Below are 19,646 nucleotides of genomic sequence, written 5' to 3' on the forward strand. Positions count from 1 at the left end.
TAGGGAGAGAATACATTCCATGCATGGAGGCTGGCTAGTAAAAAGGAATGGAAAGGGGAGATGGCATTTGTTGTTTTCCAGATGATCTTCCTCCAGTGTCAGATGAAGTGGATAATCACCCAGCATGGGCAATAACAGCACCTGATCCTTCCTGCTGAATCCAAAGTCAATCCTGACTCCAAGGCCAGTTCTCTACCTACTACACTTTAATGCCTTTCCCATAGTAGACACTTCATATTTACTGAATTTAGTTGACTTCCTGAATTCTAAATGAATTCTAATTCACCTGATATGGCATAAGGAGAAATATTTTACCTGGCTTCCTCTACATTTATGAGGAACTTCAATAGTTTTCTCACAAAAACAGAAAAAGGGCCACATTTCTGAATGAGAGGACCCGAGTTTGAAGCCGAACTCCGCCATTTATGTAACCTTAGCCAGATCCCTTAATCTATCTTCATCTCTAAAATGAGGGGATTGGATTAAGATGATCCCTAAGGGACTTTTCAACTCTAAGTCTATGCTTTTATGAGAGAAAAAATGATGATGGAAAGCCTATCCAAATAGAAAAAAAAAAAAAGGAAAAGTCAGAACAAAGTTTTCACTCATTTCATTTTTATTTACACAAAGCTACTCTTTCACTGAACTTTTGTGAATGTTTTATGAATGAAGCACCTATAAATATAGACACGAATGACTGATTTTAGTCAACCAACGTTAAGTTCCCAACACTACATTTCCTGGAGGTTTAAAATGAGCTTGGAGGTGGCTGTGACTAGATGGTGACAAATGTGACAAGGGAAGATATGAGGTCATAAACTAACTGGTTTAATATTGAACCTGTTTCTTTGTGCCAACTTGTGAATCAACCGTTACTGCCTGCTATCCACTTGCTACTGAAGAGAAGAGGGTATTTCCTTGCTGTACCTGAAATCCATTAGAGGCTCAAAACACTTCTATAAATAAAGCCTTTGCATTTTGAGCTTGATAACTGCTGGATGTCCAAAAGTTGATTCTTCTTGATTCTGCACAGGGCTAGGTGCTGTGGGAGATTCAACACTAAATCCTGCCCACACAGTTTAAAGTCTAGTACAAATACACCAACCTACGATTCAAAGGCAGAATGAAGTATGTGCCTTAAGATAGGTACAAAGAAAGTGCTATAGAAAGTCCAAAGGAGGGAAAAATGACATTCGAATAGGGGACAGGGAGAGGGGAATGGTGGAAAATAGGGAAGACTTCTTGGAAGAGATGACCTATGGGCTGGGCCTTAAAAGCTGGGTGGGATTTTGATAGGTAGTAATGGGAGGGATGGTGAGAGAACCCTACAGCAGAGAGAAATGCATTCCCAGCTTAAGCAAACTGAATATATGAAAATCTAAATATATGAAATCAATAAATTAGAGGGTGATTATAGAATAATTCACCTAGTACATTTAAACTAATGTCTGATTCACAAACAGTTCATATACCTTCAACTTTTCAGCAATCTTTATACTTTTTTTTTTTGCTTTTTGAAGGGCAATTGGGATTAAGTGACTTGCCCAAAGTCACACGGCTAGTAAGTGTGTCAAGTGTCTGAGACCATACTTGAACTCAGGTCCTCCTGACTCCAGGGCCAGTGCTCTATTCACTGCACCACCTAGCTGCCCCTATCTTTCTACTCTTAAAGAACATTCTAAGTGTGTAAGGGAGCAGTGAGGCAGATTTCTCCATTTATGGGGCCACTTTGAATGACCTTTCGATATGACCTTGTTGAGAACACACAAAACAATCACAGTTTCAGAGGTGAAAGGTATCTTAGAGACCATCTATCCACTCTCAGAGTATATTGGGAAAGACAGACCCACTGTTAATTACACAGGACACTGATGAGTGAATCCCACATAGTTCTACTCCTGCTATACTAATCTTATGATATCACTGATCCCATTACCCTCTTATTCAAAAACCTTCCCTAATGCCTGCAGGATAAAACCTAAATTCCTTAGCTTGTCATTCAAAACCATTCCCTTTCTACCTCTCCAACTTTAACCCTCCCTTAAAAAATTTTTTTTTTGGTTTTTTTGTTTTTGCTTTTTAGAGGGGGGAATGCAGGGCAATTGGGGTTAAGTGACTTGCTCAAGGCCACACAGCAACTCTCACTTTTTAAAAATAAGTTTTTATCGATATTTTCCATTTCTTATATCACCATAGTTATTCCATATATCTATTCCTCCTCTGAATCCCTTCCTGAGAGCCATCCCATATGACAAATTATAATCTTTAGATAGGAAAAAATGTAAGCAATGACTGTATCATCAGTTATCGGGTCACATGTATATGTCCTAGCCCCTCAACTTGACTATAAGCACTCTGAGGGCGAGAACCATGTATCTTTTAGTTTCCCCTTTGTACATGTGCCATGGGATTTCTACCCAGAGAGGACATTCCTTCTTTGCATGCATCTCTAACCCTGCTCTCTGGGGCAAAGGTTTGGTTTATGCCATTAATGAGCTTTGTGATCTTGCTAGATGAAGCTCTTGTTTTTGAGCCCTGTAAAAGGTTGGGGCTGCATTAGGGGATCTCTCTAGGACGTTTCAGTTCTGACATTCTAGGTACCGACCCATATTCATTTGAGCCATTTGGGGGCTCAATTGCTGGGCAGGGATTTACGGTCAGTCTCAATAACCTTCCAGCTGTCAATTGCATGCCCATTTTAGTGCCCTAATCAGAGCTATTGCCATGTTTTATGGCCTTGATAAGTCCTAAGTACCCTGAGGAACAAATGCCCAAAGCAAGAGATGATCTCCTAGGGAACAGAAATCTTGCCTGCTTGGGAAGGGAGAATCACAAAAATAGAATGAGGCACATTTTGTATATCTATTCTATGCTGCTCTTAAATTAATTATTATTGGGAATAAAGGCATGAAAACAAGTACTCTGGTTGATATAATTGCTATATAAACACTATGTGATGTTGTTGATATAAACAAAATACATTTTTTAAATAGCTTAAAGGCATTGCCTCATGTGCCAGCAATGCATAAGGACTTTTCTCTTTCGAAGGGAAAGGCTGGAAAATTATCCTGTATAACAAAATGGTTAACTCATTAAGAAGCTCCACCTGTTTCCCAAAAGGTGAAGCAGGTTTAAAGGTTCAACCCACCCTGACGATTATGTCTTAGCAAAGCAGAACACTGAGACCGAGGCAGGGCAAAGAGACAGAGGAATATGGCCCAAGAACAGGCACTGACGTGCCTGAGAACAAGAACTCAAGTGGTGAAGGGGGGGTAAAGGACCTGAGTCCTTTATCATGGGCCCAAGTCATTGTCCTCACAAAGATGCCCAAAGAAGGACAATATGGGCTCATGGAGTCTCACCCTGCTAGTCACTTGTTGACTTAGAATTGGAAAGGAATCTTCACGGTCCATCTAATCCAATACTTTCATTTTGTAAACTTTGATGCAAAAAAATTGAGTGACTTGCCCATGGTCAAATTTGAACCCATGTCCTCTGACTCTAAATCTAGCATTCTTCTCACAGAACCATAGTTCTTAGTAGCTCCTTTTGTTAAAAACGCTCCCTGTCACAAAAACCAATATTGTCAACATCAACACTCCTTTCAGGGCTCTTCTCTACCTGAGCATCATGAAGAACCATGAGCTCAGAGGGATCAAAATTGCAGGTGGCCCAATGGGCAATGGAGAGACCATAGAGTTGGTAGGAAGCAGTGTCAAATTACAAAAGATGATTTTCATATCCCCATTCACCACTTGCACGGTATAAAAGAAATCATTCTGGAGCAAGAAAACGTGGCAGAATTGCCCTTTATCCTTTCCTTCTCTTTATATCTCTCCCTACAACTTGATACTCTGTTCCTTGCCCAGAGATACCATTAAACAGATGGCCGGTAGCAAGAGTGCACTGGCTGTTTACCATATGGATGAAAAGAAAATTATAAACCACCATCCTTCCAGAGAGATAAAAGACCACTGGACCTTACCCTCTGCTCTGCCACTGAATCCTAAAGTCCTTTGGGCCATACCATCTGTTCTGTTCCCAGTCCTTTGGGCACTACCATCAGACCTGGCAATCTACCCTAAGGAACCCTGGCTGTTGCCGTCTCTCCTGAGCTGAATTCTCTTTTATATGCTTTCCCTCTCAACTGAAGTGTGAGCTCCTTGAGAGCAGGTACCATCTTGCCTTACCTATTTGTATCCTCAGCACTTAACACGGTGTTTGGTGCATAGCTGGCGGTTAATAAATGCTTTTCCCTTCATTTTAGAAAACTGGCATATAGAAGGTAGACGGCCCAAGTGTTGCATTGGCGCCCACAGAACATTAAAAGAATCAGAGAAAAGCATGGGGTGAATCTGCAAAGGACACGGATCTACTTTGAGCAATTAAAAATTCCTACAAATGCTTATCATTTTTTTTTTGCTAAATACTATAAACATTGCCAAAGGGAATTTGAAATATTCTAAACTTAGATAAGCTCTAAAATGAATAATGCCTGGAAGGAACTGCTATATACTTCTCTGAAGCAAGAACTGTAGAATGTTCCAGTAGCCTAAGTAGACCTTCTTGCCTTTCCTTGTACATAGCGCTCCATCTCCTACCTTCTGTGTCTTTGCACTGGCTGTCCCTCATGCCTGGAATTCACTCCCTTCTCACCTTCTCACCTCTGCTTCAAAGAATTCTTCTTTTCCTTTAAGATACAGTGCAAGTGCTACCTTCTACAGGAAGTCTTTCCTGATCCCCAACTTCTAGTGTCTATGCCACACCATCTCCTACTTCCTTTATGTTTATCCTATATGTACTCGTAAATGTCTATGTTGCTTTCCCTGCTAAAAGATAGCTCTGTGACTGCAGAGACTGCTTCTCTTTTGCCCTGGTATCCCTAACATCAAGCACAGTGCCAGGAACATAGTAAGAGTTTAATAAATAACAGAAGATCCCCAAATATGCTATTTTGCAGCATTCACATACCACTTGTCTTCTCCAACTGTTGGACAAATAGACTACTTTCAGATTTTTGCAAAAAACGATATTATGCCATAAGAAATGATAAAGCAGCGTATATAGTCAAGCTAGGAATTAAGAAGACCTGCCTATGACATATTAGCTGGGTGACTCTTGACCCTAGACCACTATGTAGAACTATGAGTCAGAGAGCATTTGCAAATCTGCATCAATAAAGGGAGTTTCCTTATTGGGAGGTCCCTATACTATAGGTCTGATTCCCATAAAAACTCTCTCTGCCACCCCCCCCCCCCAAAGTTCATACCTATGAAGACCCTAAAGAAATACTGGAAGATGTATACAAAGTGATGCAGAAGGAAGAGAATTGAATCCTAATAACAGTATGCATAGTAAGATTATGGGAAAAAAACTCCCAGCATGGAAACTCCCTCCCACAAAAGCAGCTTGGCAACTCCTCTATAACCTCTAGAGTCTCAGATTAGGGCATGAGACATTTAGGTGAGGGATTGCCCAGTATCAAAAAGCAGAATGCATTAGATGCTGGATTACCTACACTAGCACTCTATGTGGCCTTTAAAAAAATGGTATCAGAACCCTCTATAAATACACAGAAGGGGAAGGGATCAGACAGGAGGGCAAAAGCAAATGGGGCATTTTTGTTGAGAAAAATTAACACATGCCTAAGGGGGAAAAAGACACTGTAAGATGTTTGAAACTGATAGTTTCACGTACCATCCATCACCTTTTATTTTTCTTGTTTGCATGTTCGCTTCTGTTGATGGCTACAGTTTAGAATAGGGCTGAGGACAAGATCAGTGACTTCTTTGGTACAGGGAACTCCCAAATGAGAGAACTCCTTTTCCAAATGCAGATCACCACCTTCTTTGTAGCTTTAGTCTTGGAGAATTGCCTATGTCTCTGAGAGATAAAGGGACTTTCCCAGCATCCCATAAACCCATACAGAAGAGAAAGGAAAAAAGGAAAGAAGGAAAAGGCAAAAAAGGAAAGGAAGAAATTAATAAAAAAAAAAGCAGGGGCCCCAGATTTTGTGGGATATGACTTGTAAATTCTGGCTCTGCAAGGGCAGCATGAAAAGATTCACCAAACATTTATTAAGTCCTTACTATGGGCCGAGTACTGCGCTAAGCTGTGTTTGGCACTATGTTGAGTATCCTAAAATACAATGAAAGGTTTCCATATACGAGATGGCTCAGCAACATACTTTTTTCTCTTCATATGTTCATACTATCTCTGCCCTTTTAGTTGGCTACCTACCCACCCATCTCTGCCAACCTCTCTCTCCTAACCCTACAAAAAATTAAAAAAAAATCTCTTTTGTCCTCTCTAAATTGAGTAGAGGGATTCACACACTACTCAGGCATCTATGCTTACGATCCTGTAGCTTTCTTCTTTATTTTAAGTCAGCACATCAACCTCTACATCTCTTAAGGCATATGCCACCTGGTGCCCCTGAATTCTATTTTAAGCTGCTTGCTTTCGCACTGGTAAGCACAGAAACTCGGTGGGGAGGAGTGTGGAGAAAGAGGGAAGAGGGGGGTTGAGGGGGATGAATTTTCTTTATAGCTGCACACAGCAAACTACCTGTTCTAAGAATCTTCTTGGAGAGTAACTGCACCATTACTTTCTCCCTCTGGGCCCCAGTTAGCTCCCTGGTAAAACAAGGAGGCGGGCTAACTAATTCTCAAGGTCCCTTCCAGCGCTCAGATCCTGAATCCTATGAATGCGGGATGCACTGGTTCCAGGAAGCCTGCCATCACCTTCCATGGCTCACATTAATACCTGGAGAGAAACAGGGAGAGGGAGGAGAAAGCATTTTCTGCCTTTCCAAACTCAGCCCTGAGAATAACCATCAGCATCAGACAAGCCAGGCAAAGACAAGATAAAGTAAATGGCTGGGGTGAGGATGGTAGTAATCTGCAAAGAGCTCTAAAATATGAGAGGCTGGAAGCTGAGTTCAAAGCCACCAGTTTATCTATTTAAACAGTTTATCTATTACTCAAACAGCCTACCCTAGAGATTGCAAACAGCCCAATAAGGTAGAAAGGTAAATTAATTGCAGACCTTAGTTAAGCATATTTTATATATAAAAAGAACTCACTGAGAGTTTCCAACAAATTTTCAAATGATACTAATATTTTTATAGCACTCTGAAGCCTGTGGAAGCAGAATTTGAATCCAATGTGCTCACGATCCAAAGTTCAGCAAGGTCTTACATTATACCAGGTTTCCTTTTCTCGGTCCTACCTTGCGTCAGCTTACCATGGCTGGTGGAAAAAGAACGGGAGTGTTTGGGGTGGAGGTGGGGCAGTAGTTAAAGAAGAAAAAGTCTTCTCAAAGAAGTCACTCAAAAGAGAGGTTACAAAAGAAGAAAATAGTCAGTCACCAAACATTAAGTTCCTACTTAGGTAGACAGCTAGGGGGCCCAATTGATAGAGTGCTGGACCTGGGGTCAGGAAGAGTGATATTCCTGCGTACAATTTGTCCTCAGACATCTACTAGCTGTGTGGCCCTAGGCAAGCCACTTAACCTTATTTACCTCAGTTTCCTCACCTGTAAAATGAGCTGGGGAAGGAAATAGCAAAGCACTCCAGTATCTCTGCCTAGAAAATCCCAAACGGGGTCATGAAGAGTTGGGCATAATTGAAAAAACGACTATATAACAACAGACTCTAGACAAGTCACTTAATCTCTATCTGCCTTGGTTTCCTCATCCATAAAATGGGGAATATTATGGCACCTATCTCCCAGTGTTGTCGTGAGGATATAATGAGATAATATCTGTAAACCTTAAAGCTCTATGTAAGTGTGAACTATTATTATTGTTGTGATTATGTGAAAGAAGACGGGGAGGGGCGGCCAGGTAGCACAGCGAGTAAGAGCACCGGCTCCAGTGTCAGAACGACCTGGAGATCGAATCCCGGGCTCAGACACTTAGCACCCACCCAGAAACACCTGGCCATGTAACCTTGAGCAAGTTGCTTAACGCCAATTGCTTAGGGGCAGCCAGGTGGCTCAGCGAGTAAGAGCACCGGCTCCAGCGTTGGGACGACCTGGAGATCAAATCCCGGGCTCAGACACTCAGCACCACACCCAGAAATAACTGGCTGTGTAACCTTGAGCAAGTTACTTTAACCCCGATTGCTTAAAAAAAAAAAAAAAAAAAAGAAGAGGGGGAATACCCCAAATCTACATTTTTTTTTTCTGTTGTTGTGCCCCATAAATAAAACTTTCCAGGTCCCTTTTAAAATAGAAACTATTTGGAAGGTGGCTGTTTGCTAACCTGAAAGTGCTACTAGTGATGATGATGAAGAACAAAGACAATATTATACTCTCTCACAGAATTACAGTCCTACAATCTAAGACAAGGGTGGGGAACCTGCAGTCTCAAAGGACATGTGGTCTTCTAGGTCCTTGGATGTGGCCCTTTCACTGAGTCCAAGTTTTATAGAACAAGTCCTTTTATTAAGGGGATTTGTTCTGTGAAATTTGGATTCAGTTCAAGAGCTGCACTTGAGGACCTAGAGGGTCACACGTGGCCATAAGGCCACAAGTTCCCCACCCCTGATCTAAGATAACTTAGCTCAGAGCCTAAGCCATCTTCTGTTTGACACTCAAAATAGAAATATAACCTTTCTTTAATCTGTTTTACAAGTCTTTTTTTTTTTTTTGGAAGTGGGAAGGTAGGGCAATTGGGGTTAAGTGACTTGCCTAAGGTCACATGGTTAGTTTTGTGTTAAGTGTCTGAGGCTGGATTTGAACTCAGGTCCTCCTGACTCCAGGGCCAGTGCTCTATTCATTGCACCACCTAGCCACCCCTTGTTTTACAAGTCTTAACCAGTTTGGTTACAAATTACACTGTGATATCTGTATACATACTGAAGAAACTGCTGGGTTACCAAGAGGGAGTTAAGTGTTTTTGTTCAATAGACCCATAAAATCTCTAATGATATGAAACAGAGTAGCCAGGAGATGGGAAATCAGAGCTGAGGCAAAGGCAGTTATGACATTAAATCACATTTGAGTGATAGAGGAGAAAACTACAATGCAGAAAGGGTATTACAATAGCTGGTGTTTATCAATTCTTTGTTACTTAACAAGCAGGCTCTGAAGAAGCTGCATGGCATAGAAAGTCAGAGAACCTGTATTTGACTCTTTGCTCTGACCAATTAACTGCGTGACTGGACAGCCACAGATTTCCACAACCTCCCTGGCCATCTAGTTCAACTCTGATACAAAAGGAATCTCTGACGGCAACATCCCAGTCATAAGTGGCCATCCAGGTCTGCTTGAAGACCCTCAAGGAGGGGAGGGTGGAGCCCACCACCACTCAGGGCAGTCCATTTTGCTTTTGTTTGAAAGATTTTCCTGACATTAAGCCTAATTTCCCTCTTTTTTGTAGCTTCCGAGTATTGCTTTTGGTTCTGTCCTCTGAGACCAAACAGGACGATTCTAATCCTTCCTCCAAATGACACCCCTGTGAATACTTGACAGCCACTATCATATCCCCTCTGAGCCTTCTTTTTTCTCCAAGCTAAACATGCCTATTTCCTTCAACTGATCCCTGTGTCCTGGTTGCCTTCCTCTGGGCCCTATAAAGTTTATCAACATCCTTCTTAAACCATGGTACCCAGAGCAGAACACAATATTCCAGATGAGGTTTGATTAGAGCTGAGAGTACAGTGGCCTTATTCCTGGAAGCTATATGTATGTAGTCCAAGATTGCATTCGTTTTGTTTTCCACACCACAGTGCTGATTCATATTGAACTTGCAGTCCATTAAAACCTCCATATCTTTTTTTTTTTTCAGAATAACTGCTGTCTGTCTATGCCTCCCTCCATTTTATATTCATGAAGTTGATTTTTTGTACCCAAGAGAAAGACTTTACATTTACCCCTACTGAATGTCATCTAATTAGATACATCAGGGGCCATCTCCTGTCATCCTGATCTATATCTGGCCACTGGATCCAGATGGCTCAGGAGGAGAAAGTGAGGCTAGTGACCTCGCACAGCACCCCCTCACTTAAATCCAATTCACTTGCAAGTCAGGGAATCATCTTCCTGATGTCAAGTCCTCTTCAAGAATGAAGAATAAATAACAATTGGATATACTCCAATGAGCCATCTTTTTGGATCTTAACTCTGATATCCAGTGTGTTAGTGATGCTCTCAGTGAAGGTCTGTCCTTAGCTAAGTAAGCCCCAGTTTACACATACATAAATGAGGGGTTGGACTGGATGATCACTAAGATCCAGGATTATAACTAGGATGTGGTAACTGGGGCTTTGCCCCAGGGTACCACATTTAGGGGGCACTGAAAATGTTTATATTCCTTCATCAGGTAAGACCTGAAAATGGCATCCAGTTAGCAAGAATAATTAGATAAGTTCGGAGGCTACCAGATGGACTTCTTCCTATCCTTTGCCTCTAAGAAACATATCCCAGATGATCTGTGATCTTTTTCTCCTTTAGTGAGGATCTCTTAATGCCTCTTATTAACATGGGTTGGCATCCCAGTGTTTCTATATCCCCACTAGAACACATTGTCCTTTCTAGCTCTCTCCTCTCCAGGTAGGTCATACATCCCAAGGTCTTAGATCTTTCCCAGAAGTCTCCCCTAAAATGAATTTATTTTAAAAAGTTGATATGTACTGTGCCATAAGAAATGATGAGCAGGCTGATTTCAGAAAAACCTGGAAAGACTTATATGAACTGATGCAAAGTGAAGTAAGCAGAACCAGGAAAACATTGTACACATAACAGTAATACTATTTAGGATGATCAACTGTAAATGACTTAGCTATTCTCAGCAACCCAATGATCCAAGACAATTTCAAAGGACTCATGATGAAAAATGCTATCTACCTCCAGAGAAAGAACTGATGGGAGTCTGAATACAGATCAAAGCATACTATTTTTCATCTTCTGTATATTTTTGTGTTTTTTTTTACCTTTGAGTCTATGTCTTCTTTCACAGCATGACTAATATGGTAATATGTTTTGCATGATTGAACACATTTAACCTATATCAAATTGCTTACTGTCTCTGGGAGAGGGGGATGAAAGAGAAAGAGAGAAAATTTGGAACTCAAAAAAAAGTTTTTAAATGAATGTTTAAAATTGTCTTTACATGTAATTGGGGAAAAAATAAAAGCTGTTCTTTTTTTTTTTTAAGTTGACATGAGGGTATCATTCATGATATTTGCACTGGGTGAATTTCTTAGTGATTGCCCCAGGAGTCAAAGTTGCTAATTACTGCTCTGTTAAAGTTTCCTTCTAGCTCTAAATCTTTTTTTTTTTTTTAAAGCAATCGGGTTAAGTAACTTGCTCAAGGTTACACAGCCAGGTGTTTCTGGGTGGGTGCTAAGTGTCTGAGCCCAGATTCGATCCTCAGGTCATCCCGACACTGGAGCCCCTACCTCTAAATCTTATGATTCTAAGAAGATGGCTTCAAAAATTCTGTGGTCTCTTTGAAGGTTGAAAAATAAGAGAATCCTAAGAAAAACTGACCACTTGTTAAGACATCTCATATTAATGAGCTGTTCCTTATAAAATATTTTTTCATTTAACATGAGTTTATTTTTCTTTTTTCTTCTCTCTCCCCACCTCCATTGAAAGAAAAACAAAATCTTTGGAATAAATATTCATAGTGAAACAAAATAAAACAAATCCAAAAATATGTCTAATTCTGCATTGCAAGCCTATCATTTTTCCTTCAGGAGGTGGGCAGCATGCTGGAATCATGCTTGGTCACTGCATTGATCAGATCAGTAAGTCTTTTGTCTGTCATTACAATGTTGCTATTGCATAAATTGTTCCAGTTCTGTTCCCTTCACTGAATCAGTTCATACAAGTCTTTCCAGGCTTCTCTGAAACTCTCACAATTTCTTATAGCACAATAGTATTCCATCATATTCATATCCTATAACTCCACTTATGGGCATCCCTTCAGTTTTCCAGTTTTTTGTCACTACTAAAAGAGCTTCTATAAATATTATTGTCCACATAGATCCTCTTCCTCTTTTGAAAAAGGGATTACCAAGACCCTCTAACTCCCCACCTCCACCTGCTTTAAACTATATTTGACACATCTAGGATCCAATAAGCCAAAGGTGCCTTTAATAAGACCAAGTTTACCTCTCCTTCCTTGCCTGTGTCTATTAGAATACCTAGCTTCATTCAAGACTTAGCTCATCTGCCGCCCTCCTGTGGGAAGTCTTTCTTGATCCTGTCAGCTGTTAAAGGTCTCTCTTTCTCTCTCTCTCTCTCTTTCTCTCTCTCTCTCTCTCTCTCTCTCTCTCTCTCTCTCTCTCTCTCTCTCTCTCTCTCTCTCTCTCTCTCTCTCTCTCTCTCTCTCTCTCTCTCTCTCTCTCTCCTCAAATTATCAACTACATCAGTAGTCCTCAAACTGTTTTTTTGCTCATGGCACAGTATCCTTCATCACAAGAAAAAGAGGTACATTTAATTTTAAAATTGGCCATGTTAGGTACAGTTTGGAGACTTCAATATGAAGTAAATTTTGTCAAGTTCTTTGTAAATTTAAGGTCAGAGTTAGGAGGTTAGTACATACATGCAACAGGCAAGTTTTGTTTATTTTGCAAACACTATACTTACCATGCTACACATGTTGGTAATTAAAATTTATAATGCATATTAATTATTTACAAGTTTTCTTACATCTAACAGCACAACACCTAAAAATTTTACTGCAAACCCAGCAAAACTCCTTTCAAGAACTACTGATGCTTACATGCCATATCTCTTAAAGTCAGGGACCATTGGTCATTTTGTCTTTGTCTCTGCAGCCCTTTGAACATAGCAGGCATTTAATAAATGCTTGTAGGGTTAGGTTGGATTCAAACGAGAAATAAGCTGTTCTTGCTAAGTTAGAAATTCTTGTCTTTTCTGAACAATGGCCTAATTTGTTGTATTTTGCCTACCAATGTCAAGAGTTTCTCTGCCCAAATTATTTTCTCTTCTTACATTAAAGCCAGAAAATGTCTCTGATAATAAATCAACATGTGGAGACAGAAAAATGAAATTGAATTGGTAAAATAGAATGTGGCTTAATTAGCTCAAGCCCAATCTTTAGCTTCCTCTTCAGCTTGAGCCAATAATGAAGAATGGTTGGGGAGGGAGAGGCAGGGTTGGAATGTCTTGGCAAAGAGAGGAGAAGATGACATACATACACACATCATTGTTACAAATCCTTGGCCTCAGAGGGCTCTTCCTAGGCCCTTTGTTTCTCAATTTCTACCATAAAAAGCCACCTCCTCTAGGAAGCTTTCTGATAAACCCCATCGACTGACAATTCTCAGCAATTCTGCACATAGTCCATAAGGGCAACTTAAATGGGATATGTTTCAATTGAAGAAGACTTAGAAAAGAAAGAACATGATGGCTGTCTTCAAGAATTTAAAGGGCAGTCGTGTAGAAGATGAATTAGTAATATTCTGCTTGGTCCCAGAGGCCAGACCTAGGAACCCCTGGAACAAGTCGCAGAGAGGACAGACATACTTTTTATGAGGAAAATCATTCTACCAATTAGAACTATCATTAAGCACAAGGGAATGCCTCTTTTGGTAATGAGTTTCTCATTACTAGAGGTCTTCATGCTGGATGTCCACTGGTTTGGGGTACTGTCCAGGGCATCCTCTGGAGGTACACAGATTGGACTAGATATGATCAGAAGCTCCTTTCAGCTCTAGAAAGTTATTTAAATTTGTTGTGGGTTTTTAAATGAAAACAACAAAAACATTCAATTAATGAGCATTTATTTATTTTCTCTCCCTTCCACCCCCATTGAAATTGTGTTGATGTATTTTGTTTTTACATTACAAACACTTAACAGATTATCCTCTCTTCAAGAGAGATCTCACATGGCAAAGTAAAACAATTAAGTAAAACTAATAATTCAGTGACTTCACCAGAAAATGCATTCAGCAATTCACATATGTGGTACCCTTCCCACTTCTCAATTTTTTAAATTAAGAGAAATCTATTTTCTCTCCCACCCAAACCTCATTCCATTGGGGGGAAAAAAGAAAGAAAAACAAATTGCTTATAACAACCACACTTCCATACCCATCTCTTCCCAACTAGGTTGTAAGTACTTTTAGGTGAGGAACAGCGAAATATCTTCTATTTATTTTTTGCCTCATTGCAGCAAATAATGTGTTGTTAGGGATAAGATGGGCATCTCTCCCTGTTTCCCCTCCCTCCTTCAGTAAATGTGAAGTCAATTATTTTAAGTTCTTCATAAGGAATTCCATATAAGTATCCTCTTAACTGTGAGTCAATATAGAGGTGTTTTCACCAAGGAAGGATGGAAAAGTTCTTTCAACACACAATTTAGAAACACTGAGCATCATAAGTGAGGTTTTTGAACTCCCTGCAATAGAACATTTTCCCTGGATTGCCCTTGCTTTCATTGTTATCCATCCATTTAAGAAAGTTATAATTGTTTGAACCCAAAGTCCTCCATCTCAATTATGCATAGGGAAGCGTGGCTAGAGAGTGGTCCCTAAAGGGAAAGAAAAGTCAAATAAAATAGGGAGGTGACAGCTCCTCTGCACTCTGCCCTCAGTCAAACCACACCTGGACTACTGGACTTTAGTTGAGGGTGTGCCATTTTAGAAAGGACACCCAAAAAACAGGATGAGCATCCAGAGAAAGGCAATCAGAATAGATTATGGGTCCAAGGTTATGCTATAAGAAAAAAAGTATGAGGAACTGAAGATATTTAGCTGAGGAAAAAGAAGACTTGGGGAAGGAGGGCAACGAGATAATTATCCTGAAGTATTAGAAGGGCCAAATTGTGGAAAAAGGATTAGGCCTCATCCCAGAGGGTAGAACTGGGAGCTATTGATAGAAGACATGGAGAAGTGGATTTTAGTTAAGTTTAAGGAAAAAACTTCAACACAATTACAGCTGTCTCAAATAAGAATGAGACAGACAGAATAGGTTCTCCCTTGTTGGAAACCTTCAAGCAAATGCTGCCTGACCACTTGTCCAGCATGTTGCAGAGGGAAATCCTAATCAGGAATGGTTAGGTTTGGTGGCCTAAGAGGTCTATTCTGATTTTGTGGACAACTACTAAAAAAGGTAATCTGTGTTACAACTCTTCACTTAGAGTTACAAAATAAAGGCAGGCACAAGAGAGTGAGCCCTGTGCTTGAGTGGGAATACTACTAGATAAATATCTTGCTATTTTTAGAATGTTGTATTCTCATTCACATACTCGGTACGTCTGCCCCCACTCCCACCCCCACCCCCACCCCCACCCTTGAAAGATGACCCACATCTGGAGCAATACTTTTTGCCCTGGAGATGCATAAACATTTCTTAATTAAGAGAGACTGTAAAGGGTGTGATTCTTCAAACCAGTTCCTTTTTGGATGAGAATGATTCCAAGCTATATTTGGTTATATCCATAGGAAACTCCTACCACAGACACAGTTCACCAGGAAGAGGGCAAAGACCTACTCAAGCAACATGCAGCTAGGACTCCGATTTTAACTTTTTACTTATACATATCCTCCAAAACAAGAGTCTTCTTGCTGCCAATGTAGCCCTGAGAGAGAAGTCAAGAACCAGAGAGCTTTAAGGGGTTTTTATCCTAGGGCCCAGAGCCTGTAAACTTGGATGAGAACAAAAATAATCTTTATTTTAATATAATTGGATTCCTTTGTAGTACTATGTGTTGCATTTTATTCATTTAAAAGCATTATTCTGGGTCAGGAAGGGTGGTATAAGCCTGCAATCCCTGCACTGGGAGAGGCTAAGGCTGATGGATCACTTGACCTGGGGAGCTCTGAGAAGCAATGGGTTAAAGCCATTCTGAGCTGTCTGGTACCTATATGGTGAACCTCAAGGAGGGGAGGTCCACCAGGCTGCCTAAGGAGGGATGAACTAACCCAGGTCAGAAATGGGAGTAGGTCAAAGCTCCGAGGTCAATTAGTATGGAATTGAGAGGTTTTTCTAGCCTAGGGCAGGTAGGGAGATCCAGTCTCAAAACAAAAACAAAACAAAATATTATGAGAGGGGGTCCATAAACTTCACTGGCCTGTCAAAGGGAAACATAATACAAAGAAAAGTTAAGAACCTCTAACTCACTATGGATGAGGAAACTGATGCCAGAGAGAGAAGTGAATTACCTAAGGTCATCCAGTCATTGAATGGCAGAGCTGGGACTACACCAGAAGTCTCCAGCCTTCTAGTCATAGAATGATTTAAAACTTTTGTTGTTGTTCAGTCACGTCCAACTTATTGTTATCTCATTTTGGGGTTTTCTTGGCAAAGATATTGGATTAGATTCATTTTACAGATGAGGAAACTGAGGCAAAAGGGTTAAGTGACTTGCCCAGGGTCACACAGCTAGTGTCTGAGACCAGGTTAATCTCAGAGAGATGAGCCTTCCTGATTCCAAGGGCAGAGCTCTATCCACTTCACCACTTGGCTGCCCAGATTTAGAGTTAGAGGGGACTTTAGAGCCTATCTAGTTTAGCCTTATCTTACAAGTAAGGAAACTGAAGAACAGAGAGATTGATTAATTTGCCAAATTGTCTAACAATCAGTGGCAGAGCTGGGATTTGAACCCACGTCCTCTGACTCCAAATCCAGAGTTCTTTCCACTTATGTATGCTGCCTTGCTCTTTGCATTACACAAGGGTACCACAATCCTTCATGGACATACGATACCTTTGGCATGGATATTCCTTTCATCCTCACTACTCCTGCTTCTCTTTGCCTGGGTTGATGGTATTCATGAGTAGCTATGCTGGCAAAATTCATCACCAGTGTGTGCCTCTCTTTACATTTGACTAGGTTCCTCTCAACACCTGGGGTTCTTAATTTGGGGTCCATAGATAGATTTCAGGACGTCTATGAACTTGGATAGGGAAAAAAATTACATCATTATTTTCACCAATCTCTAACAAATTTAGCTTTTCTTTCCATTATGAAAGTATGCAATAAATATCATTTTGAGAAGGGGTCTATAGATTTCACCAGATTGCCAAAGGGGCTCATAACACGGCTCTAGGCAGACAGACAGACAGACAAATCATTTCTGGTACCTACTGAAAGCCTTTGCAGCTTTGTAGGCTATACCAGGATTCATGCTTATCTGAAAATTTAGTCACCTTTGAGTCACAATGAGGACCCAGAAAAATGTAAAATATATCACACTGTATCAAGGCCTTTCTCAGCCCTCACCAGCTTGCTGAATTTCTAGAGTTCCTCTGCAGGGTCTTGAAATTACCTCGGAGGTTCATCCAGAGCAATGATTAGATGTTTTTACCTCCCACAGCCCAGTTTTTAAAATCCGTGAGTTTATCACTAATCTATTTCAATCTCCTTGAGTGGAAGAGAAATTATGTTCTGATAACCATGTGTGAGATGCCAAGGAAGAAGAGATGATGTGTGTGGGGGTGTGGAAGGATAAGGTGATCTGTCCTCCTCAAGTCTCCTGCTGGGCCTCTATACACTATCTCACTGAATTTTCTTTCTGTAGATTTATTTAAAAAAAAAAACCCACCTCTAACCTTCTACAGAAAACTGCCTGTTATTTCCTAACAACACACTCGTTCCATATCTTGCCAGACTGTGATCTTTGATCAACAGATAGTCAAGGTTTGCCATAAGAATCCACTCAACTATAGGGTAAGGGAGGCATTCAAACCCAGGGAATGAATAACTTACAGGAAAACAGAAACATACGATAACATAACAGGACAGAGGACAAGAAAGCCTTTTCTGTGTCACTGGCCTTAGACCACTTGCCAGGAACGGTCCTGAAAAGGCTGACTGGTTGACAAAGACCTCTACAGCCAACAGACAGCCCTGTCCAAATACTGTCGCCCCTATGGTGCCAAACAGCTGTGGAAGTTGCAGGTGGTGACAAGCAAGGAAGAAAGTTCATCCCTTCTCACAGTCCTGAAGCCTGTCAGCCTGACACCAGTCTGTTTCAGGACTCTCTTGGGATCCCCTGCTGTCCCTTCTCCCTCTACCCTCTGCAGTCACCCTCCTGGTCCTCAGAGCCTCTAAGACATTGGTTGGAGCAAATACTTTCACCCTGGTGGACTCTGTCCCTGGCAGTTCAGGGAGTAAGACCAGTTCCCTCCGCAGGTGGCGCCTCCCAGAGGACCCCCTCTGGCCACCAAGACCTGGATCTTGTTGTCCCTGAGACTGTCTACTTCTCAGCCAAGGCTTCCCTCCCTCCAACAAGCTGGGGGCATAAGAGAAACGACTTAAACAAAGGGGAAGGAGAGATGGTGGCTGCCTCTTCCAGGAAGCATTCCCTGCACTAGAGCAGACAAGAAGGCGATTGGGGTGCAGGGGTTCTGGGGTGGGGCTGGCGCAGGAGAGTCTATGGTCTAGATGTTTTTGCTTTTTCCTCCGCCGCTGCCCCAGCGACCCTAATGAATTACTTCCTCCATCCCTCCCTTTCCCAACACACACCTCAGGGGTGTCAGGTGAGCTCTCGAATGCCAGGCAGCTACCTGTGCCCACTACCCCTGTCAATGAAATTTTACTTTGGAACAGACGAATGAGAGAGAGAAAGAGAGAGAGAGAGAGAGAGAGAGAGAGAATATGTGTTGTGGAGGTGGGAAGAGCCCCAAAGGCTAGGATAATGGAGAGCATTAGGGGGAGGGAGCTGGCACCTGGCTCCAGCCGGGGTCCCCCCGGCAGGGGAGAAGAGAATGGGGTAAGCTTGAGCAGCCTCGGCACCTGGAGGAGAGGGATGCTGGAGGAGCAAAGGGCCAGCGCTGGAGCCCAGAACAGGGTGGAGGGCAGCGGGCAGTTCTGCCGCCTTGTTCTCTGGCTGGAGGCGGCAACCCCAGTGGGCACGGCCTGGCTTCGGGCATGTGTCGTGTGTGTGTGTGTGTGTGTGTGTGTGTGTGTGTGTGTGTGTGTGTGTGTGTGTGTGTGTGTGTTGGCGGGCTGGGAGGGCGGGAAACGCCGGCAGTTGGTCAGCCAAGCCCCGTAACCGGGCGACAAGCCAGCGCAACGGCCGGAGAGGGGCGAGCAGAGAGCGGCAAGCGGTGCCAAAGGAGAGCGGGGGTCCAATGGGGAGCCCAGGGCACGAGCGGCCGCTTACCTGGCAGGGTCTTGTGAGCCGTGTTGCCCATCACTCTCGGGTGGGGGTGGGTAGCGGCAGAGAAGGCGCGGAGGGTCCCCTGGTCCGGTCCTGCTCCGCTATGCGAAGGGCCATTGACAACTAACTACTTGGCGGCTTCTGCGGCTGCTTCCTACGCGCGCGATGGGTGCCCGGGTCCGAGGGCTGGGCTCCCGGACATAGCTTGCTGCCGGCACTAGCAGCGAGCGAGGGAACAAGCCAGCAGCTCCCCGGGCCACCGCCGGCTCGCGCCCCCGGGAGGCGGAGCCACCTGGGCTCTGGTAGGGCCGGCCTCCGCTCCGCCCCGGCCCGCCCCGGCCCGCCCCGACCCGCCCCGGTCCGCAGCTCCCCTTTGCAGCTGCTCAGCGGCCGCCGGGGCGTGGGGGACGGGGGGCGGAGTCCGGCCGCATCTTTTGAAAGTTTGGAAAGGCCAGCTGGAGAGGAGCAACGACGAAAAAGCCGGGAGCCCGCGCCACTCCTTCGCTCCCTCTGGGGCCTCCCATGAGAACATGCATGGGTGCCGAGCTTCTGCCCCGACCCA

At 42.6% G+C, this 19,646-nt stretch overlaps 1 protein-coding gene across 1 annotated transcript in view; it reads right to left on the reverse strand.

Moving 5' to 3' along the window:
• The window catches only part of NEURL1B (neuralized E3 ubiquitin protein ligase 1B), a 76,235-nt gene extending 56,856 nt beyond the window's left edge, over window positions 1–19,379 (reverse strand). The window contains exon 1 of the mRNA XM_069102365.1: window positions 19,088–19,379. Coding sequence (XP_068958466.1) covers window positions 19,088–19,118 — 31 coding nt within the window. The 5' untranslated portion in view covers window positions 19,119–19,379. The remainder of the gene's footprint in view (window positions 1–19,087) is intronic.
• Window positions 19,380–19,646: the final 267 nt, after the last annotated feature.

This window comes from Petaurus breviceps, unplaced genomic scaffold (assembly GCF_028583685.1).
Source record: "Petaurus breviceps papuanus isolate PSGF00001 unplaced genomic scaffold, PetGlider_PUasm1.0 551, whole genome shotgun sequence".
Lineage (NCBI taxonomy): Eukaryota > Metazoa > Chordata > Mammalia > Diprotodontia > Petauridae > Petaurus > Petaurus breviceps.